The following is a 22,433-nucleotide window of genomic DNA, read 5'->3' as shown; positions in this document are numbered from 1 at the left end:
AGCTCCCTCAGCCGCTCCTCGCAAGCTTTGCTGCTCTCCAGCCCCTTCCCCAGCCTGGTTGCCCTTCTCTGGACACGCTCCAGGACCTCCAGCTCCTGCTGGGACTCAGGGGCCCACAACTGGACCCAAGACACTCCCATGGGGACAGCATCTCCCAGCATCACCCAACTTCCAAATCCCTATCCATTTTGTTTCTCCCTCCTCCCAGAAGATCCCACCCCAGCTCCTCTCCACCCACCTCAAACATCAACTCAGAAAATAGCTGGACATTTAATTTAGGGGACACCTTCAGAGGGAACATCTCAGCCTGGTTCCCCTTGTGAAATCCCAAGAAGGTCGTTTAGTGTCGTTCAACGTTTGGCCAACCCAACCCATCCTCCCCAGTTGCCAAAACACCCCCCACCCTGGTTTAACCGCCGGGGTTTGGGGTGGGGGGGGGTGTTGAGGGGGGTTTTCCTCATCTTCTTCCTGGTTTCTCCATCCTGTGGCTCTTGGCAGAGGAGTCGTCCCCACCAGAAACCTTGCGTAAAGCAGCACCTCAAACACGGAGCCATGGAGCAGCACCCTCAAGGGGTGGTTGGGGGGTGGTTTTGGGGGGGTTGGATTTGCTGTTTGGATAAACCAGGAGAAGATCCATCCATGGGGAGCATGGAGACACGTGGCCACGGTCCAAATCCTCAGGGAATTGGGATGGGGTGGCTTGGCTGGTTGATGGAAATTGGGGATGTGGTTCCAGAGGCAGCGAAGTGGCAGTTTGGATGGTGTAACGGAGCCCCCCTCTTCCTTCCCCACCCCAGCCCACAGCCGTGTTTCCCAAAGTCATGGTGGAAAACCACCAGTGAGGGGAAGGAAGCCTGGAGCTACGTGTCCCAGCGAAGGGAGGGAAGGAGGGAGGGATGGGGGCAGCTCTGTGCTCGCTCCAGCTCGGTGATGCAGCGTGTTTCCATCCTTAGGAGGAGAAGTCAAGGGTGGGGATGGCTTTTGGATGAGTTGAGTTTTGCAGGGGTGTTGGATGGGTTTTGGATGAGGTTTGGATGGGTTCTGGAGGGGTTGGGTTGTGGATGGGTTGTGGATCAGTTTGTGTTTGTCAATGACACTTGAGCACCTGGAGCTGCACCACCAACCTCTCCTCCGGATTGTCATCGAAAAGATGGGTTTCCACCTCCAAACCCCCCTCCTTCCACCCAACCATCCTGCTTTCCTCTCAGATGGTGAGGAGGGGGACGCAACCCACTCCCACCCCTCCCTCATGACACACCATGGGGGCCATAAACGTCCACCGGTTGGTCTCCGGGTCGTACATCTCTACTGAGCTGAGGTTGGACTGTCCATCGTAACCCCCCACGGCGTACAGGCGGCCACAGTTCGCCACCAGGGACACCCGGCTCCTCCGGGTGTTCATGGGGACGATGAGGTACCACTGGTCTGCCATGGAGCTGTAAACTTCAGCCACGCTGAGGAACCCCGACCCGTCGTAACCTCCGCAGACGAACATCTTGCTGCCCAGCGCGGCGGCGCCGTGGCGGCAGCGCTTGTTCAGCATGCTGGAGACGGCGTGCCACGTGGCTGTGTGGTGGTTGTAGTATTCCACCTGTGGGCAGGGGAAGGCAGGTCAGAGAATCAGGGACTGGGCTGGGTTGGGAGAGACCCCAAGGGTCCCAGAGCTCCAACCCCCTGCCACAGGCAGGGACACCAACCTCCAGGCCTGGAGCTACACAAGGTTGCCCAGGGCCCCAGCCAACCTGGCCTGGAACACCCCCAGGGACGGGGCACCCACCCCCTCTCTGGGCAGCCCCTTCCAGCCCCTCACCACTCTCTCTGCACAGAACTTCCCCCCAGTCTCTCTCTCCCCCTTCCCTCCTCCAGCTTCACTCCAGCCCCTTGTCCTGCCAGTCTCTGCCCTTCCCAAGAGCTGATTCCCCTCCTGTTCCTGGGGTCCCTTCAGGGACGGGGAGGCTGCACTGAGGTCCCCCCACAGCCTTCTCTTCTCCAGGCTGACCCAGCCCAGCTCCCTCAGCCTCTCTCCCTAGGGGAGCTGCTCCAGCCCTCTGAGCATCTCCGGGGCTCCTCTGACCCCTCTCTCTTTTGTTGGGGTCCCAGATCTCCATCGGGTTTTTCTTGAAGGAACAGGATAAAAGAAACCCTGGAAGGAGGAGCTGGTGGGAGAGGGGGGAGGTGGCCACCTTCCTCCTCCTCTCCCTGCTGTGATAACCCCTTTCTGAATGAGAAGCCATCAAAAAGCAAAGGCACAGCAGAGTGACAAGGTGACACCCAGCTCCAGGGGGACCCAACACATCAGCTCTGTTCTTTTGGTGCTGGGGAAGAAGAGCAGCACTTCCAGCCAGGGTCTGGGGCTTGGTGAGCTCCTTTCTACCCCAGCAGAGAAAAATGGGGCCACAGAATGAATTTGGGAGGGGGGGGTGCTGGGAAATGACTATGGTGCTTTGGGTGCAAAGGGAAAGGGCTTGGGAGTCCTCCTGGCCTCATCCTGAACCTTTGGTCTACATGGAGAGGATTGATCCCCACGCTGGGCTGGTGGGAGTGGGCAGCCCCCAGACTCACACTGTTGAAGATCTGGAGCCCATCGTGCCCCCCCGAAACGTAGATGCGACCCTCGAAGACGGTGACCCCGGCGGCGCTGCGGTTGGAGCTCATCGGTGTCACCACTGTCCACCTGGGAGGGGGAAGGAAGAGGTTTCAAGGAGGGTCCTGAGGCCCCAGCATGTGGCCCCTGGGTTATTTTCAGGTGGGATTTGTTAGGACTGGGGACTGAGCCCCCTCCCTGGGCAGCCTGTGCCACAGCCCCACAACTCTGCCAGGGAAGAACTTTGCCCTCCCAGCTGAGCTGACCCTGCCCTGGGGCAGCTTGAGCCCATTGCCCCTCCTCCCAGCTCCTGGCCCCTGGCTGCAGAGACCATCGCCCACCTCTCTGCACCCTCCTGCCAGGGCAGGGCAGGGCAGGGCAGGGCAGGGGGGAGAAGGGCTCCCCTCAGCCTCCTCTGCTCCAGGCTCAGCACCCCCAGCTCCCTCAGCCGCTCCTCGCAAGCTTTGCTGCTCTCCAGCCCCTTCCCCAGCCTGGTTGCCCTTCTCTGGACACGCTCCAGGACCTCCAGCTCCTGCTGGGACTCAGGGGCCCACAACTGGACCCAGCACTCCAGCTCCAGCCTCCCCAGTGCCCAGCCCAGGGGCACAAGCCCTGCCCTGGCCCTGTGGCCACGCTGGCTCTGACACAAGCCAGGATGCCCTTGGCCTTCCTGGCCCCCCGGGCACACTGCTGGCTCCTGGGCAGTCCCAGGCCCCCAACACCCCCAGCTCCTTCTCCCCAGCAGCTCTCCAGCCCCCTGCCCCAGCCTGTAGCGCTGCTCGGGGTCGGGGTGTCCCATGGGCAGGACTCTGCCCTTGGTCTCCTTGGGAGGAGCTCTCACTTGTTGGTCTCTGGACAATAGGCCTCCACGGAGTTGAGGGATGAGTTCCCATCGTAGCCTCCACACACGTAGATCTGCCCGTCCAGCACCACCGTTCCCATCGCGCTGCAAGGAAGGGGATGGAGCCTGTGAATCCACAGCACCTGCTGTGCTGTCACCTCCCTCATCCCAGTCAGCCTCCTCTTCCTCCCCCTCTTTCCCCTGGCTTCAGAACCTCTCAATCCTAGCTGAGCATCGGGGCAGGCCCAGGGCACTGGGGAGACCCATCCCTGAGCACCAGGGTCAGGTTTGGGCCCCTCACCACAAGGAGGATGGGGAGGGGCTGGGGAAGGGGGATGGAGCAGGGAAGGGGCTGGAGCTCGAGGCTGCCGGGAGCAGCTGAGGGCCCCGGGGCTGGGGCTGGAGAGGAGGAGGCTGAGGGGAGACCTGCTGGCTCTCTGCAGCTCCCTGGGAGGAGGGGGCAGCCGGGGGGTCGGGCTCTTCTGCCCCAGGACGAGCTCCAGGACCAGAGGAAACGGCCTCGAGTTGTGTGTGGGGAGGTTTGGGCTGGAGATGGGGGCAAAGGGCCTCCCCAGAGGGGTGTCAGTCCCTGGCACAGAGGGAGGAGAAGGACCTGGCAGCCCTGGTGACACTGAGCCCTCCGTGCCCAGCTCTGTGTCCCTGTGGCCAAGGGACTGATGGGACTTGGGGGCCTTGAGCAGAGTGTGGCTGGTGGGTCCAGGGAGGTTCTGTTCTCCTCCCCTCTGCTCGGCCCTGCTGAGCCACAGCTGGAGTCGGGTGCCCAGTGCTGGGCTCCCAGTTCAGGACTGACTGGGAGCTGCTGGGGAGAGTGTGAGGATGATGAGGGGCTGGAGCATCTCTGGAAGGCCGAGAGAACTGGGTCTGTTCAGCCTGGGGGAGAGAAGACTGTGAGGGGATCCCATCAACACCCACCCATATCTAAAGGGGGTGTCAGGGGACAGGGCTGGACTCTTCTTGGTGGTGTCCAGGGACAGGACAAGGGGTGATGGGCACAAACTGGAGCACGGGAAGGTCCATCCCAACAGGAGGAAAAACTCCTTCACCCTGTGGGTGCCCAAGCCCTGGGCCAGGCTGCCCAGAGAGGTTGGGGAGTCTCCTTCCTGGGGAGATCCCAACCCTGTGATCCTGGGCGCTGTCCTGTGTGGCTTGAGGGGACCCTGCTCTGGAAGGGGTGGGACTGGGGGGCTCTCCAGAGGTCCCTCCAACCCCACCACTCTGGGGGTGTGTGAGATGCACCAGCTGCTGTCCAACACAAGCTCATTAGGTGCCTGACCAAGGTGTCATTACAGCTTGGAAACATCCGCAGCTCCCAAGGGCCACCCAACAGGACACCTGGGACAAGAGACTGGAACCAGCTCTACCACCACCTCCCATCAGGGTATGAAGAAACAGGGCTCTGAGCACCTCCACTGGGACTCCAGTCCCAACCCTTCCCAGCAGAACTCCCCCTCTCCCTTTCAGCCTGACATCTCCCCTCACTGCCACCAAACCCAGGAGCTCTCCACAGCTCAGAGCCCAACGCTCCTCAACCAAGGTCTTAACGGCTTTCCTTGTTAATTGAGGCTCTGACACACAGGTAGGACTTTGCTGAGCAACATCCCTGCCCCAAACATGGCTAAACCCATCCCACCTCCACACCACTCCTTCCTCACACAGGGAATTCTCACTTGGCTTCCACCACCCCACCTCCAACCTCCCTCCACCCTCATTGTCCTCCTCTCCTGCTCTGGAGGTCCCTCCATGGAGACAACCCATACCTACCTCCGTTTGCTGTTCATACTTTCCACCTTGGACCAGGAATCCATCTCTGGGTTGTAAACCTCCACGGTGCTCAGCCTCAGCTGCCCATCGTAACCCCCGATGGCGTAGAGCAGCCCGTTCACCACCGCGACGCCCACGCGGCTCCGCGCCGTGGCCATGGGCTGGCACTTCTCCCACCGGTTGGCAATGGGGTCAAACACTTCCACCACGTTCAGAGAGTCGCCTGCATAAAAATTTGCTACTCAAATTAAAAGAGGGAGACCTGATAGAACACTCATTAAGCTTCTCTGGAGGTGAGGAGCACGGGGGGGGGGTGTGGGTGTGAGGTCTGATCCCAAAGATGGGGGTCACCAAGGGGATTTCGCCTGTTCTTCTCTGGGAAGATGGGCAGGATCTCACAGGTCCTGCTCTGGGATCCCACAGGTCCTGCTCTGGGACCCCACAGGTCCTGCTCTGGGATCCCATGCGTCCTGTTCACAGCTCACCAGTACTAAGGGAAGTTAAAGGCCCAGGCTGCAGGAGAAGAACCTCTTATCACCTCAAAGGGGCAGCAAAGATCTACCAGGTCATGTCTGCTGGTGTCATTGCTTCTCAGAGAGAAAGCTTCTCTGTGGGATGCAGGGGTTGGATGGGACCTCCAGAGATCATTGAGTCCAACCCCCTGCCCAAGCAGGGTCCCCAGGACAGGGGCTGGAATCTCTCCAGACAAGGAGACTCCACACCCCCTGGGCAGCCTGGCCCAGGGCTCCCTCACCCTCACCACCAAGAAGTTCTTCCCCACATTGGGGGGAACTCCCTGGGCTCCAACTTGAGCCCATCGCCCCTTGTCCTGTCCCCACAGACACTGAGCAGAGGCTGCCCATGGCCCCCTGGCTCCCACCCTTCAGCTCTTGAGAACCAGTGATCAGATCCCCTCTCAGGCTCTTCTCTCCAGGCTGAACAGCCCCAGCTCCCTCAGCCTTTCCTCCCAGGGGAGATGCTCCAGCCCCTTCAGCATCTCTGTCCCTCCTCTGGACTCTCTCCAGTAGATCCCTGGCTGGTTGATCCCAGGGAGCCCAGACCTGGACACAACACTCCAGCTGGGGCCTGACCAGGGCAGAGTATCCACACGTGTGATCCCACCACCCCAAAAGCATCACCCTCCAAGTTCTACTTCTTCCTACAGGCAGAGACATTGTCCTCAAGATGCTGCCTCTTTGAGACTCCCTGTCCCAAAAAAACCCTGACCTTGGCAGAGTTTCTAGCTGGAAGTTGTTAAATGATGGATCCAGCCACCTCAAGCATCTCAACAGAAGGGTCAAAGGAAGAGAAACGCGCTCAACACTTCCCAGGAGGGAAGTTCATGATCCCATCACCCCACCCCAGCCAACTAAACAGCTCCCTGTGCCACAGAATCATAGACTCATAGAATCCCAGACTGGTCTGGGTTGGGAGGGACCCCAAGGGTCCCAGAGCTCCAACCCCCTGCCACAGGCAGGGCCACCAACCTCCAGGCCTGGAGCTACACAAGGGTGCCCAGGGCCCCAGCCAACCTGGCCTGGAACACCCCCAGGGACGGGGCACCCACCCCCTCTCTGGGCAGCCCCTTCCAGCCCCTCACCACTCTCTCTGCACAGAACTTCCCCCCAGTCTCTCCTCTCCCCCTTCCCTCCTCCAGCTTCACTCCAGCCCCTTGTCCTGCCAGTCTCTGCCCTTCCCAAGAGCTGATTCCCCTCCTGTTCCTGGGGTCCCTTCAGGGACGGGGAGGCTGCACTGAGGTCCCCCCACAGCCTTCTCTTCTCCAGGCTGACCCAGCCCAAGGGTATGCAAGGTACCTGCTGAGTTAAGTCCTCCCACGGCGTAAATCAACCCAGCAATGGACGTGCAGCACCGGGGACGGGTCTTGAACGCCGGGAGGTGCGGCCGGCGCTCGGGCATGAGGTGATAATCTTTTGCTTCATCAACCAGATCCCTGAAATGGAAATGGAATCAGGAAAGGGTTTGGCCAAGGAAATCTTGGGTCAGCGATGTCCTGCTGCCAAGTTAAATCCAGGGAGGGTGCTGCATCCATGGATGGAGATGAAGCCTTCAGCCTCCAAGGCGTCTACCAAGTTGGAAAAGCCCTTTAAACCCATCGAGTCCAACCGACCCTGTCCTTTGCTGACCCAGAGCCCTGAGCACCTCATCTCCCCTCTGTTAAAGACAGATGTCTCATCTCCTGTCCCCTGGCTGCAGAGACCATCGCCCACCTCTCTGCACCCTCCTGCCAGGGCAGGGCAGGGCAGGGCAGGGCAGGGCAGGGGGGAGAAGGGCTCCCCTCAGCCTCCTCTGCTCCAGGCTCAGCACCCCCAGCTCCCTCAGCCGCTCCTCGCAAGCTTTGCTGCTCTCCAGCCCCTTCCCCAGCCTGGTTGCCCTTCTCTGGACACGCTCCAGGACCTCCAGCTCCTGCTGGGACTCAGGGGCCCACAACTGGACCCAGCACTCCAGCTGCAGCCTCCCCAGTGCCCAGCCCAGGGGCACAAGCCCTGCCCTGGCTCTGTGGCCACGCTGGCTCTGACACAAGCCAGGATGCCCTTGGCCTTCCTGGCCCCCCGGGCACACTGCTGGCTCCTGGGCAGTCCCAGGCCCCCAACACCCCCAGCTCCTTCTCCCCAGCAGCTCTCCAGCCCCCTGCCCCAGCCTGTAGCGCTGCTCGGGGTCGGGGTGTCCCATGGGCAGGACTCTGCCCTGGGCCTGGTTCAACCTCATCCCCTTGGGCTCAGCCCATGGCTCCAGCCTGCTCAGGTCCCTCTGAGGAGCCTCCCCACCCTCAGGCAGACCCAGACGTCCTCCCAGCTCAGTGTCAGCCCCAGACTGGCTGAGGGAACATCCCATCCCTTCACCCAGGTCACTGATAAAGACGCTGAACAGAGCTGGACCCAGTTTGAGTTGTACAACACATTCCCAGTCCTTCCACTGGAACCCAGTGTCCCCTGGGTGGTTTGTGTCCCCCCCATCCCCTCCCTCTGTCCAACCCTCACCGGCACTTGTGGCAGCACCGCACCAGGTCGTCTTGTTGGACGCGGTCGCTGAGGAACTGGGGGCGGCACAGGGGGAGGCGGATTTTGGAGAGGAGCTCGGGCAGGAAGGACTCTCGCTGGTCTCGGCTGTAGCGGATCCAGGCCAGAGCAGCTTCGAACACCTAGGGGAGAGAAGCATGGGAAGAGGAGGCTTGGGGGGTTATTGAGCTGGACAACCCAAAGGTCCCAGCCCTGGGGGTGTTTAACAGAGGGGAGATGAGGTGCTCAGGGAGCTGGGGCAGCACAGGACAGGGATGGTTGGACTCCATGGGCTCAAAGGGCTTTTCCAGCCTGGAGACTCTGGGATTCTGTCTTCAGGATCCAACAGGTTCCAGCTCTGTCACTGATGGAACATCTCAAACCAAGGTTTGGTGAAATGTACAGCATGAGAAACCCCAGCAGGCATTGCTCAGAGCAAGGGAACATCAGCAGCACAGAGAACTGGGGCTCAGGGAGTCAGCCTGGTGTTGTCCAACACCTCTTGGTGTTCCCACCGTGCCAGGACATCTCCCCAACTTTCCTCAGCCCAGGAATAGGGTCATATCCTGCTCCACTGCCAAACCACCACAGGATCCCAGAATCCCAAGGTTGGAAAAGCCCTTTGAGCCCATCAGGTCCAACCATCCCTGTCCTGTGCTGCCCCAGCTCCCTGAGCACCTCATCTCCCCCCTGTTCAACACCCCCAGGGCTGGGGACTCAGCCCCTCCCTGGGCAGCCTGTGCCACAGCCCCACAACTCTGCCAGGGAAGAACTTTGCCCTCCCAGCTGAGCTGACCCTGCCCTGGGGCAGCTTGAGCCCATTGCCCCTCCTCCCAGCTCCTGGCCCCTGGCTGCAGAGACCATCGCCCACCTCTCTGCACCCTCCTGCCAGGGCAGGGCAGGGCAGGGCAGGGGGGAGAAGGGCTCCCCTCAGCCTCCTCTGCTCCAGGCTCAGCACCCCCAGCTCCCTCAGCTGTTCCTCACAAGCTTTGCTGTCCACTCTGCCCTTGGCCTGGTTCAACCTCATCCCCTTGGGCTCAGCCCAATGCTCCAGCCTGCTCAGGTCCCTCTGAGGAGCCTCCCCACCCTCAGGCAGATCCACACATCCTCCCAGCTCAGTGTCAGCCCCAAACTTGCTGAAGAAACATCATTCCCCCTCACCCAGGTCACTGATGAAGCTGTTGAACCCCCAGCACCAGCCCTGGGGACACCACTGGTGCCCCATCTCATGCTGGCTTTGGCTCTGATCACCACCACAGTTTGGGACCAGCCACCATCCAGTGCTTTACTGGCCAGGCTGGTGGCAGCCAGTTTCTCCATCAGGATGCTGGGAGGAACCATGCCAAAAGCTTTGCTGGAGTCCAGCACACCCACAGCCTGTCCCTCACCCACTGAGCAGGGAAAAGCTGTCTCTGTCCAGCCCCAGCCCAGGCACAGACCTGCTCCTCAGACTTCACGTTGAGCTCGTCCCTGGAGACGAGCTCCAGGACATCTTCAAAAGGCAGTGCCAGGAACTCCTCAGACATGGACACCTCCACGAAATGCTGATGGATGAAGCTGTTGGCAGCGTCGTAGAGCACAGCACACATCATGGTCTCTGCAAACTGCCGCACCCCCAGGCAGTTCTTAGGGTGAAGCCTGGGAGAGGAGACCCAAAGCAACGTCAGGGTGCAGGGGTGGAGGACAAAGAGGGCTGGGAGAAGCAACACAAGTCACAGGACAAGGGGCTGTGGGCACAAATTGGAGCAGAGAAAGTTCTACCTGAGCCTGAGGAAGAACCTGTGTGCTGGGAGGGTGGCAGAGCCCTGGGCCAGGCTGCCCAGAGAGGTTGGGGAGTCTCCCTCCCATCTCTGGAGCCATCCTGGGTGCTGTCCTGTGCTGCTTGAGGGGCCCCTGCTCTGGGGTGGGGGGGTTGGATGGGGTGATCTCCAGAGGACCACGTCAGTCTGGGATTCTGTGAACCCCAGAACTGGACAGAGCTGGATTCAGGGAGCTGCATAAAGCTGTGTGGTGCCATGAGGGTGGTGGAGAAGCAGCACCCCACGTTGCACTAAGGGTAAATACAGAGTGCTGAGGGGGGTACTGCCATGTGGGGACAGCTCTTGGGGTGCATATAGGGCTTGGTGGGACCTGTCTGTGGTTAACACCCCAAATTTTAATGCCTTTTGAGGAGCAGAGCTCAGGGTGTGAGCTCCAGCTCCTCAGGATGGTCAAAGATCCACCCATCTTCTCATTATTGCTCAAGGCAACAGCTCAAATCCAGGGCTGGCTGTGGGACACCCAGTTGGTCCTGGCAGATTTGGGAGATCCAGATGTTGAGGACAGGAATGGTTGGACTTGATGATCATGGAATCCCAGACTGGGCTGGGTTGGGAGGGACCCCCAGGGTCCCAGAGCTCCAACCCCCTGCCACAGGCAGGGCCACCAACCTCCAGGCCTGGAGCTACACAAGGTTGCCCAGGGCCCCAGCCAATGGGGGGAAATGATCTTAAAGGTCTTTTCCAACCTGGTGGGGCCATGATCCTGTAGGATCCAAATCTGAGACACCACAGCACCTCACTCCATCTTGATGCAGATTCAAGTACCCAAAGCTGGGAGGGACTCAAATAATTCCCTCCCCAAACCCCCCTCCCCCAAAATCAAAACACCCCATCTCCTTCCAGCTTGGTGTCACATCCAATACCTCAAACTAAACTGGTTTAGGTTGGGGTTTTGGGGGCAAGAAGAGGGATGAACACTCTGTAATCTCAGGGGATTGAAGTTTAAACAAGCTGGAGAAGGCCTGGAGGCCCCAAAACTGAGACAGAACATGGAGGGACACCCCTTTTATCCCCCCTTCCCAGCCCACGGTGTCTGGAGAACTCTGGGCAGAAGGAAAGGGAAAGAAATAACCCTCTGAGATGTTCCCTTTCCTTGGTGGGTACGTTTAATGTCACGGAACAGCTGGAGAGGAGCCCAGGCAGGGGAGGGAAGGACACATGGAGAACTCCCTGGAATGATCTGGAGAGGCCTGTGGTAGGATTCCAGAGAACATGCTGGTTTCTGGAACGTTCTTACAGCTACACACTGGCAGGGGGAGTGAGAAACCTGGGCTTGATTTGGGGAGTGAGAAACCTGGGTGCAGGGAGCAGCCAGGAGCTGCCCCCAGCCCCACAGCCCAAGCCCAGTGAGGAGGGAAACCCCCCCAGGGAAGGGAGGGAGAAGGGGCAGAGACTCTGCAGGCCCCAGGGGCAGGGAAGGGGGCAGGAGGAGAGAGAGATGCCCCCGCAGCCCCTGGAGAAGCCCCTGGGGGAGCCCAGGGAGGATGCTGATGGAGCAGAGACCCCCCTGCAGCCCCAGGAGAGGCCCCACGCCGCAGCGGGGGGACACCCCTGACAGAGAGGAGGCCTCTCCCTGCCCTTATCTCCACTCCTCAGCCTCTCAGGATCTATTTTGCCCCCTTTCCAGCTGAGAAGGGCAGCGATGGAGCAGCTCTGGTCCAGCCTGGCCCCATCCCAGCAGAGCAGCGTTCCCACCCCCTGCCTGGGTCAGGACAGGGCACCGCTCCTTCCCAGCAGCCTCCACACCCCCACAGCACCAGGAACTGGGCAGCTCTGTGCCTGCTGCTTTCCAGGGGGGTAATTCAGATCCAGGAGGAGATCATGGCCAAGCCTGTGTCCCACCTGTAGCACCTCATGGTCTCTTTCAGAGGTGACGAGCACAGCGGCTCTCAGGAGAGAGTCACCAACCCCTCTCCATCCCAAAGCAGCCCCTGAGGACCCAAACCTTGCTGTCGGTGGGGGAGCACTGAGCAGAGCCCCAAAACGAGCCCTTACCTCTCTCTGAGGAAGGTGCAACAAGCATCTTTGATGTTCTGCAGCTGGAGGAAACTCGCCCCCATCAGCAGAGACTGGACATTCTGCTGGTCGATGGCCAGGTGGCCGTTGTAGGCAAAGTTGATCAGAGCCTCCAGAGCACTGAGGGAGGAGGAGAAAGAAACCAAAGAAGGCTTTTTTCCAGCACCATCCTCCAAACCTGGTGGTGCCCAGGCCTTGTGGATACCTTGGCCAGGAAGGTTACCTGGGATCCATGCCCTGCATGACGATCTCATCCTGCTTGCACTCCATCATGTCGTTGGTGAACATGGCGTGGAAGTAGGGGATGGAGGCTGCCAGCACGATCCGGTGGGCGCTGAATTTATGGTCCCCCACCTAAAGGAGAGAGAGGAAAGGAAGGAGGGCAGGTCAGAACCAGCCATCGTGGTCACCAAGAGCTGGAAGCTGGAGGATTTCCATCTGCCAAGGGGATGGCAGCTCCTGGGATACCCTGATCCTGGGATACCCTGACCAGGAAGGCTCAAAGCAAGTCCCAGGTTGTTGTTATTGCAGAGAACTAAAAGCTGGGTGACAGGGACACCCCCTTCCTCTCCCTCAGCTCCTCCATGGACCTGGTGCCCAGCTCATGGATTAAATCCCAGGCAGCCAGCAGGAGCCTGGAGCTTACGCTCAGGGCCACTCACCTTCACTACAATTAGAGGCTCCTGGGCTCATCTCCTTTAAATTCCCCCCAGGTTCACTTTCACCAGCTGCACCTGCTCCAAAGAGCTTTCCCAAGGCATGGAGCATGGAGCTGGAAGGGGCTCCTGGCCTCTCCCATCCCCCTTCTCACTCCCATGAGGACTACTGGATGGAGTAGAGCAGCAGAGCTGCTCCAGCCCTCAGATCATAGACTCACAGAGTGATTTGGGATGGAAGGGACCTCAGAGCCCACCCAGTCCCACCCCCTGCCAGGGACAGGGACACCTCTCCCCAGCCCAGGCTGCTCAGGGCTCCATCCAACCTGGGACACCTCCAGGGAGGGGGCAGCCACCACCTCCCTGGGCACCCTGTGCCAGGGCCTCACCGCCCTCAGAGGGAAGAATTCCTTCCTAATATCCCATCTAAATCTCCCCCCTGCCAATTTAACCCCATCCCTCTCATCCTGTCACTCTGTGCTCTTGTCAAAAGTCCCTCCCCAGCTTCCCTGTGGCCCCTTCAGGGACTGGAAGGTGCTGTAAGATCTCCTGGAGCCTCCTCTTCTCCAGGCTGAAGGTCTCCAAAGCCCACCTGAAGCTGTAGGCTGAGTTTTGCTTTAAGGAAAACAGCTCAAATGCAGCACAGGTGGGTTGGGAGGTCACACAGCAGAACCTGTCAGCAGGAAGAAGCTGAGGACAGAGCTTAGCACAGCAGGACATGGTTTCTGCTCATGCTCCAGGCTCCACATCTTCATGGAGGGCTAAAAATACTCAGGAGTTATGTAAGGGGAGCAGCAGCTACACTAGCTGAGAGCTCAGGGGGACACAGCAAGTCCCATCACAACCCCAAGCAGCTTGTCAGCGCTGTGCAGGGGGATTTCAGTAAGGTCCTTAACCCAAAGGCCTCACGTGCACAAGGGCTTAGCTGGCTTTGAGATCCCCCAGCTCCAACAGGGAAAGATACTTCTCCCTCTGACCAAGCTCATCTTCCCTGCAGGATCTCCCCAATGCCCCCATTTCCCTTCAGCATCTCCCCAACGAGCCCAGTTTCCTCCAGCATCTCCCTAACGAGCCCAGTTTCCCTCAGCATCTCCCCAACGAGCCCAGTTTCCCTCAGCATCTCCCCAACGAGCCCAGTTTCCCCCAGGATCTCCCCAACGAGCCCAGTTTCCCCCAGGATCTCCCCAACGAGCCCAGTTTCCCCCAGGATCTCCCCAACGAGCCCAGTTTCCCTCCAGCATCTCCCCAACGAGCCCAGTTTCCCTTCAGCATCCCCCCAACGAGCCCAGTTTCCCTCAGCATCTCCCCAATGAGCCCAGTTTCCCTCAGCATCTCCCCAATGAGCCCAGTTTCCCTCAGCATCTCCCCAACGAGCTCAGATTCCCTCAGGATCTCCCCAATGAGCCCAGTTTCCCTTCAGCATCCCCCCAACGAGCCCAGTTTCCCTCAGCATCTCCCCAACGAGCCCAGTTTCCCTCAGCATCTCCCCAATGAGCCCAGTTTCCCTCAGCATCTCCCCAACGAGCTCAGATTCCCTCAGGATCTCCCCAACGAGCCCAGTTTCCCTCAGCATCTCCCCAACGAGCTCAGATTCCCTCAGCATCTCCCCAACAAGCTCAGTTTCCCTCAGGATCTCCCCAACGAGCCCAGTTTCCCTCAGCATCTCCCCAACGAGCTCAGTTTCCCTCAGGATCTCCCCAACGAGCCCAGTTTCCCTCAGGATCTCCCCAATGAGCCCAGATTCCCTCAGGATCTCCCCAACGAGCCCAGTTTCCCTCAGGATCTCCCCAACGAGCCCAGTTTCCCTCAGGATCTCCCCAACGAGCCCAGTTTCCCTCAGGATCTCCCCAACGAGCCCAGATTCCCTCAGGATCTCCCCAACGAGCCCAGTTTCCCTCAGGATCTCCCCAACGAGCCCAGATTCCCTCAGGATCTCCCCAACGAGCCCAGTTTCCCTCAGGATCTCTTCCCAACCACCTCAGGTTCCTTCAGCATCTCCCCAACCTACCCAAATCACCTGCAGACCAGCCAGTCATGGGGTTTTCCAGGACCCCAGTGAAATTCCAGCCTTAAGCTCTCTGGAATTCCAGTCATCTCCCACCACAGGACAGAGGGAGGTTCCTCCCAGAACCTCTGTGGAGCTGGGATTGATGGTTTTTAATTGAGTTTGTTAATGAATCCTGGAGTTAATCATGGAAATGTGGCATTGGGATGGCTCAAAACTAAATGAGGAGTGAGAAGAATGAGAGGAGGTCTCCTCCAGCTCTGCCTGCAGTGAGCAGGAGCTATAAAAAGATCTGGTTCCCCCCCATCCCTCCTGGAATTTCTCAGGGAGGAGATAGGATGAGTGGTGCTTCCTTGCTGCAGGGAGCAGCTGCTGCTGCATCCCCAGGGAGCACTCGGACCCTGGGGTGATGTGGAGATGGAAACTCCAGGACATAAAAGCTGGTTGAGCAGCTGCCACCTCAAGAGGATGCTGGTCTCCAAAAAAACAGCACTCTGGAAGAGCATAAACACCCAGGAGCTCTGGGACCCTTGGGGTCCCTTCCAACCCAGCCCAGTCTGGGATTCTCTGATTCATCTCTGCAGCTAAAGAGCAGATCAGAGAATCATGGAATGTTCTGGGCTGGGAGGGACCCCAAGGGTGCCAGAGCTCCAACCCCCTGCCACAGGCAGGGACACCAACCTCCAGGCCTGGAGCTACACAAGGTTGCCCAGGGCCCCAGCCAACCTGGCCTGGAACACCCCCAGGGACGGGGCACCCACCCCCTCTCTGGGCACCCTGGGCCAGGGTCTCCCCACCCACCCACCCACCCTCAGAGGGAAGAGCTTCTCCCTCAGGTCTCCTCTGGCCCTGCCCTGCTGGAGTTGAACCCATGGCCCCTCGTCCTGGCGCTCCGTGCCCTGGGGAACAGTTCTTCCCAGCTTCCCTACAGGCACCTCTCAGGGGCTGGAAGGGGCTCTGAGGGCCCCCCCAGCCTCCTCTGCTCCAGGCAGAGCCAGCCCAGCTCTCCCAGCCTGGCTCCGGAGCAGAGCTGCTCCAGCCCTCGCATCCTCCTCGGGGCTCCTCTGGCCCCGCTCCAAGAGCTCCATGTCCTCCTTGTGCTGAGGGCTCCAGAGCTGGACGCAGGATCCCAGGGGAGGGCTGAGCAGAGGGGACAATCCCCTCTCTGGACCTGCTGCCCACACTGCTGGGGGTGCAGCCCAGGATGGGGTTGGCCTTCTGGGCTGTGAGTGCCCATCATTGGCTCATGTCCAGCTCTGTGTCCATCAGAACCCCAAATCCTTTCCCTCAGGGCTGCAGATGCACATGGGTGGCTCCTGTCCAGCTTCTCCCCCACCAGTCCCCACAAGTCCTTTCCCTCAGGGCTGCTCTCCAGCCCATCATCTCCTGCCCTGTGAGGGTAACAGGGGTTGTCCTGACTCAGGACCCTGCACTGGGCTTTGTTGAGCCTCCTGAGGTTCACCAAACCATCCCAAAACTATTCTTCAGAGAAACCCTCCAGATAGTCCCCAAAGGGACACTGAAAGGACAGAGGGAAGATCCTCCTGGGGAGCTCTGCCCTGCTGCTATTAGAGAGCCAGGAATAGAAAAGGACTTTTCAAATCCCTAAGGCTCAACCATCCACGTAGGAAAGGAGCTTTGGCTTCCCATGAACGAATCCTGAGCCACCGGAAAGACATGTGGCCCTGTGGAACTTCCCCTTCACATCACAAGAGCAGCAGAACTTCCCTCAGCTGAGCTGGAATAACCAGAGCTCCAAGGGACCCAGGCAAAGTGGAGCTGCTTGCTTTGCACTGAAACCCAAGTGCTGTGTGTGTCCCACAGAGCAGGAACCACAGTCAGATGGTTTCTGAGAAAGGAGAACAAATCCCACCCATCCTATTCATCCAACGGGCGCTCGCCCGGCCTGATGAGGGGAATTGAGTAATTGGAGTGGAGTAGAGACTCTTCCCAAGGATTTTAGGCCTCTGTGTACAGCAAACCCTGGAGAATCATGGAATGGTCTGGGCTGGGAGGGACCCCGAGGGTCCCAGAGCCCCAACCCCCTGCCACAGGCAGGGACACCAACCTCCAGGCCTGGAGCTACACAAGGGTGCCCAGGGCCCCAGCCAACCTGGCCTGGAACACCCCCAGGGACGGGGCACCCACCCCCTCTCTGGGCAGCCCCTTCCAGCCCCTCACCACTCTCTCTGCACAGAACTTCCCCCCAGTCTCTCCTCTCCCCCTTCCCTCCTCCAGCTTCACTCCAGCCCCTTGTCCTGCCAGTCTCTGCCCCTCCCAAGAGCTGATTCCCCTCCTGTTCCTGGGGTCCCTTCAGGGACGGGGAGGCCTCAAACAGGCTGAGCGCTGGGGTGGAGCTGGTCTGCTGGGCTCCCACAGCCCTCAAGCCCCCCAAACCTCCCCTCATCTGCCACAGGAGAGAAGCCAAGTGAGATCAGAGTGACACAAAAAGCCCTTTGCTTTTCCACAAGGGGAGGGAACTCGCTCAGGGGGAGTTCCCAGAAGAACAGGCGGGAGTTGGAGACAAGGCCGGGGGGGTCTGAGTCCGGATGGGATCCCTTGGGAAGAGGGGCCACAGCCAGTTGTGGGCCCCTGAGTCCCAGCAGGAGCTGGAGGTCCTGGAGCGTGTCCAGAGAAGGGCAACCAGGCTGGGGAAGGGGCTGGAGAGCAGCAAAGCTTGCGAGGAGCGGCTGAGGGAGCTGGGGGTGCTGAGCCTGGAGCAGAGGAGGCTGAGGGGAGCCCTTCTCCCCCCTGCCCTGCCCTGCCCTGCCCTGGCAGGAGGGTGCAGAGAGGTGGGCGATGGTCTCTGCAGCCAGGGGCCAGGAGCTGGGAGGAGGGGCAATGGGCTCAAGCTGCCCCAGGGCAGGGTCAGCTCAGCTGGGAGGGCAAAGTTCTTCCCTGGCAGAGTTGTGGGGCTGTGGCACAGGCTGCCCAGGGAGGGGCTGAGTCCCCCCCCCATGCCCCACAGTCTCCACAACAGGCTCAACCCTTCTCCAGGTCCTTCCCTGGCCCTGGGGAGGCAGGTGGAATGCTGTCAGCATTCAGTAGGCCAGGAAACACCTTGGTGTTTAATTAAAGCCTGGAGTTAATTGGGGAATGACTCAATCAGGGCTGGGAGCTGCTTGTCACACCCACCCAGCTCCCAGTCCCATGGATCCCAGTGTCTGCAGCCCCCAGTGCTGGGCACAGGCCCCTCTCACAGCCCCCCCAGCCCATCCCCTGGGAGCCACAGACTTTGGGGGGAGGATTTATCCCATCCCAGGGCCGTTTCCTTGCTGGGAAAGCAGCGTCCTTGGGAGGTGAATGTTTCCCCAGGGAGAAGGAAGGGCTCATCCCTCCCATCCCAGGGGCTGGAACAAGAGGTCAGCCCATAAATTGACACCAAACCCCATCCACCTCCCACAGGAGTTCACTGGAATGCAGTGTGGGGGTGCTGGGACACCCCATTTCCCCCCCTCCCCAAACCACAGGGGTTTATTGGGTCACTCTGCCAGGCTGCTGGAAACCCACCCCCCCAAAACAGTCCCCAGGGAGACACAGGCTCCTTCTCCCACCCCACCTCTGTGGCACCAGCGTGTCCCAGCACCCAGCCTGGGCGAGCTCAGCACCCTGACACCCCCCATCCCCATCCCAACCCCCCCCTTCCAAGGGCTGGGCACAGCCAGCACCTCCTGACACCCCACTGAGGGGGCTGGGGGGTCTCAGCACTGCCCTCCCCTGCTGCCAAAAGCCACAGGAAGGGGAGGGGGGGGGGATGACCCTCAGCTCACCCTTCTCCACAGCCCAGGAGCTGGGGGGGGGGCGGGGGGGGGGGGGGCAGTCCTCTCTCTGTCCCCATTCTGCCCCCTGACTGGCCCCCCATTCGCACCTGCCCTGCGCCCCTTCCCCTTCTCCTGCCTCAGCTCCCCTCTCTCTTCTCCTCACAACATTCCCAGGCTGGAGGGGGTCCCTCAGCTCCCCCCTCCCCTCATTCCCCAGGCCAGGGGGTCCCTCAGCTCCCCCCTCCCCTCATTCCCCAGGCCAGGGGGTCCCTCAGCTCCCCCCTCCCCAGCCCAGGGGTCCCTCAGCTCCCCCCTCCCCAGCCCAGGGGTCCCTCAGCTCCCCCCTCCCCTCATTCCCCCAGCCCAGGGGGTCCCTCAGCTCCCCCCACCCCAGCCCAGGGGTCCCTCAGCTCCCCCCTCCCCTCATTCCCCAGCCCAGGGGTCCCTCAGCTCCCTCCTCCCCAGCCCAGGGGGTCCCTCGGCTCCCCCCTCCCCAGCCCACGGGGTCCCTCAGCTCCCCCCTCCCCTCATTCCCCCGGCCCAGGGGTCCCTCAGCCCCCCCCTCCCCTCATTCCCCCGGCCCAGGGGCCCCTCAGCTACCCCCTCCCCAGCCCAGGGGTCCCTCAGTTCCCCCCTCCCCAGCCCAGGGGGTCCCTCAGCTCCCCCCTCCCCAGGCCAGGGGGTCCCTCAGCTCCCCCCTCCCCAGCCCAGGGGGTCCCTCAGCTCCCCCCTCCCCAGCCCAGGGGTCCCTGAGCTCCCCCCTCCCCAGCTCAGGGGGTCCCTCAGCTCTCCCCTCCCCTCATTCCCCAGCCCAGGGGGTCCCTCAGCTCCCCCCTCCCCTCCTTCCCCCAGCTCAGGGGTCTCTCAGCTCCCCCCTCCCCTCATTCCCCAGCCCAGGGGGTCCCTCAGCTCCCCCCTCCCCAGCCCAGGGGGTCCCTCAGCTCCCCCCTCCCCAGCCCAGGGGGTCCCTCAGCTCCCCCCTCCCCAGCCCAGGGGGTCCCTCGGCTCCCCCCTCCCCAGCCCAGGGGGTCCCTCGGCTCCCCCCTCCCCAGCCCAGGGGGTCCCTCGGCTCCCCCCTCCCCAGCCCAGGGGGTCCCTCGGCTCCCCCCTCCCCAGCCCAGGGGGTCCCTCGGCTCCCCCCTCCCCAGCCCAGGGGGTCCCTCGGCTCCCCCCTCCCCAGCCCAGGGGGTCCCTCGGCTCCCCCCTCCCCAGCCCAGGGGGTCCCTCGGCTCCCCCCTCCCCAGCCCAGGGGTCCCTCAGCTCCCCCCTCCCCTCATTCCCCAGCCCAGGGGGTCCCTCAGCTCCCCCCTCCCCAGCCCAGGGGGTCCCTCAGCTCCCCCCTCCCCAGCCCAGGGGGTCCCTCAGATCCCCCCTCCCCAGCTCAGGGGGTCCCTTGGCTCCCCCCTCCCCTCATTCCCCCGGCCCAGGGGTCCCTCAGCTCCCCCCTCCCCTCATTCCCCAGCCCAGGAGCCCCTCAGCTCCCCCCTCCCCAGCCCAGGGGGTCCCTCAGCTCCCCCCTCCCCAGGCCAGGGGGTCCCTCAGCTCCCCCCTCCCCAGGCCAGGGGGTCCCTCAGCTCCCCCCTCCCCTCATTCCCCAGCCCAGGGGGTCCCTCAGCTCCCCCCTCCCCAGCCCAGGGGGTCCCTCAGCTCCCCCCTCCTCTCATTCCCCAGCCCAGGGGGTCCCTCAGCTCCCCCCTCCCCAGCCCAGGGGCCCCTCAGCTCCCCCCTCCCCTCATTCCCCAGCCCAGGGGGTCCCTCAGCTCCCCCCTCCCCAGCCCAGGGGGTCCCTCAGCTCCCCCCTCCCCTCATTCCCCAGCCCAGGGGTCCCTCAGCTCCCCCCTCCCCTCATTCCCCAGCCCAGGGGTCCCTCAGCTCCCCCCTCCCCTCATTCCCCAGCCCAGGGGTCCCTCAGCTCCCCCCTCCCCAGCCCAGGGGGTCCCTCAGCTCTCCCCTCCCCTCATTCCCCAGCCCAGGGGGTCCCTCAGCTCCCTCCTCCCCTCATTCCCCAGCCCAGGGGGTCCCTCAGCTCCCTCCTCCCCTCATTCCCCAGCCCAGGGGTCCCTCAGCTGCCCCCTCCCCAGCCCAGGAGCCCCTCAGCTCCCCCCTCCCCTCATTCCCCAGCCCAGGGGTCCCTCAGCTCCCCCCTCCCCAGCCCAGGGGGTCCCTCAGCTCTCCCCTCCCCTCATTCCCCAGCCCAGGGGGTCCCTCAGCTCCCTCCTCCCCTCATTCCCCAGCCCAGGGGGTCCCTCAGCTCCCTCCTCCCCTCATTCCCCAGCCCAGGGGTCCCTCAGCTGCCCCCTCCCCAGCCCAGGAGCCCCTCAGCTCCCCCCTCCCCTCATTCCCCAGCCCAGGGGTCCCTCAGCTCCCCCCTCCCCAGCCCAGGGGGTCCCTCAGCTCCCCCCTCCCCTCATTCCCCAGCCCAGGGGTCCCTCAGCTCCCCCCTCCCCAGCCCAGGGGGTCCCTCAGCTCCCCCCGGGGCCGCGCCGGGCCGGGCCGCACCTTGAGGGTGACATCGCAGAGCTTGCCCTGCCGCCGGATCTCGCCCATGACGCCGTAGCCGCGGCTGGGCAGGTCCCCGACCGAGAAATGCACCAAGTCCTCGGGGTCCAGCTCGGGCCCGGCCGCCGCCGCCGCCTCCAGCATCGTCCCGGCCGCTCCCCACCCCGCCGCGCTTCGCCTCCCCCGCGCCTTGGCCCCGCCCGGCCGCCGTACCGCGGCGCACGCCCCCCCCCTTCCGCCTCCCCGCGCTTCCGGGACGAGCCGGAAGGGGCCGGTTGCCGTGGCAACGGCGTACGCGGGCCCGCCGCGGCTGGGAGGTGAGGGGGCCGCGCCCGCCCCCGCCGCCCCCTCCCCTTTCCCCGTCCCCCTGCCCCGCAGCGCTGTCCCAACAGGCTTCTACCCCCCCTCCCCCGGCCTCGGCCCCCGCTCCGGCCCTTGACACCCCCGACTCGAGGCCCTGTCACCCCCCGGCCTCCCCCCCACCCCCTTCCAAGGCCTTTTCCACCCCCCCCGGCCTTGCCCCCCCTTCTCCAGGCCTTGTCACATCATCCCCCTCCTCCCCGCGGCCTCCCCCCCTCACCTCCTGACCCTTGTGTCCCCCCCCCACCAGGCCTTGTTCCCCCCGGGGCCTCATCCACCACCCCACCCAAGGCCTTTACCACCCCCCCCCTGCTCGAGGTGTTACCCCAAAGACCCTGTCACCTCCCCCAGGCCTTGTCACATCATCCCCCTCCTCCCCCTGGCCTCCCCCCCCTCACCTCCTGACCCTTGTGTCCCCCCCGACCAGGCCTTTCTCCCCCTGGGCCCTCATCCCCCACCCCACCCAAGGCCTTTACCACCCCCCCCCCCTGCTCGAGGTGTTACCCCAAAGACCCTGTCACCCCCCTCCAGGCCTTGTCACATCATCCCCCTCCTCCCCCTGGCCTTCCCCCCTCCAGGCCTTGTTGCCTCATTCCCCCTACTCTCCTAGGCTTCACCTGCATCCTCCCCCAAGCCTCCCAACCCCCTCCCAGGCCTTGTTTCCCCCACCCCAGGCCTCATCCCCTAAGGCTGAGGGAGCTGGGGCTGTTCAGCCTGCAGAGAAGAGCCTGAGAGGGGATCTGATCACTGGTTCTCAAGAGCTGAAGGGTGGGAGCCAGGGGGCCATGGGCAGCCTCTGCTCAGTGTCTGTGGGGACAGGACAAGGGGCGATGGGCTCAAGTTGGAGCCCAGGGAGTTCCCCCCAGTGTGGGGAAGAACTTCTTGCTGGTGAGGGTGAGGGAGCCCTGGGACAGGCTGCCCAGGGGGTGTGGAGTCTCCTTGTCTGGAGAGATTCCAGCCCCTGTCCTAGGGACCCTGCTTGGGCAGGGGGTGGGACCCCATGGGCTCTGGGGGTCCCATCCAACCCCTCCAGCTCTGTGAGTCTGTGAAAGGGGGGTCAGACACTGACCCAGGCTGCCCAGGGGGTGGGTG

The 22,433-nt window shown here is 62.4% G+C and overlaps 1 protein-coding gene across 1 annotated transcript; it reads right to left on the bottom strand.

Annotated features, from left to right (window-relative positions):
* Window positions 1–267: 267 nt before the first annotated feature.
* Window positions 268–21,125, bottom strand: KLHL18 (kelch like family member 18; the record flags this gene model as incomplete). The annotated part of the gene is made up of 10 exons (XM_084280024.1): window positions 268–1,591; window positions 2,563–2,674; window positions 3,426–3,530; window positions 5,208–5,445; window positions 7,022–7,158; window positions 8,207–8,367; window positions 9,664–9,862; window positions 12,040–12,180; window positions 12,284–12,414; window positions 20,982–21,125. 10 exons carry the CDS (start codon window positions 21,123–21,125, stop codon window positions 1,205–1,207), a joined length of 1,755 nt encoding a protein of 584 aa, XP_084136150.1. The 3' UTR covers window positions 268–1,204.
* Between the last annotated feature and the right edge of the window lie 1,308 nt (window positions 21,126–22,433).

This window comes from Gallinula chloropus (genome assembly GCF_964237585.1).
Source record: "Gallinula chloropus genome assembly, chromosome: 2".
NCBI lineage: Eukaryota > Metazoa > Chordata > Aves > Gruiformes > Rallidae > Gallinula > Gallinula chloropus.
This window is presented reverse-complemented; position numbering and strand designations above follow the sequence as displayed.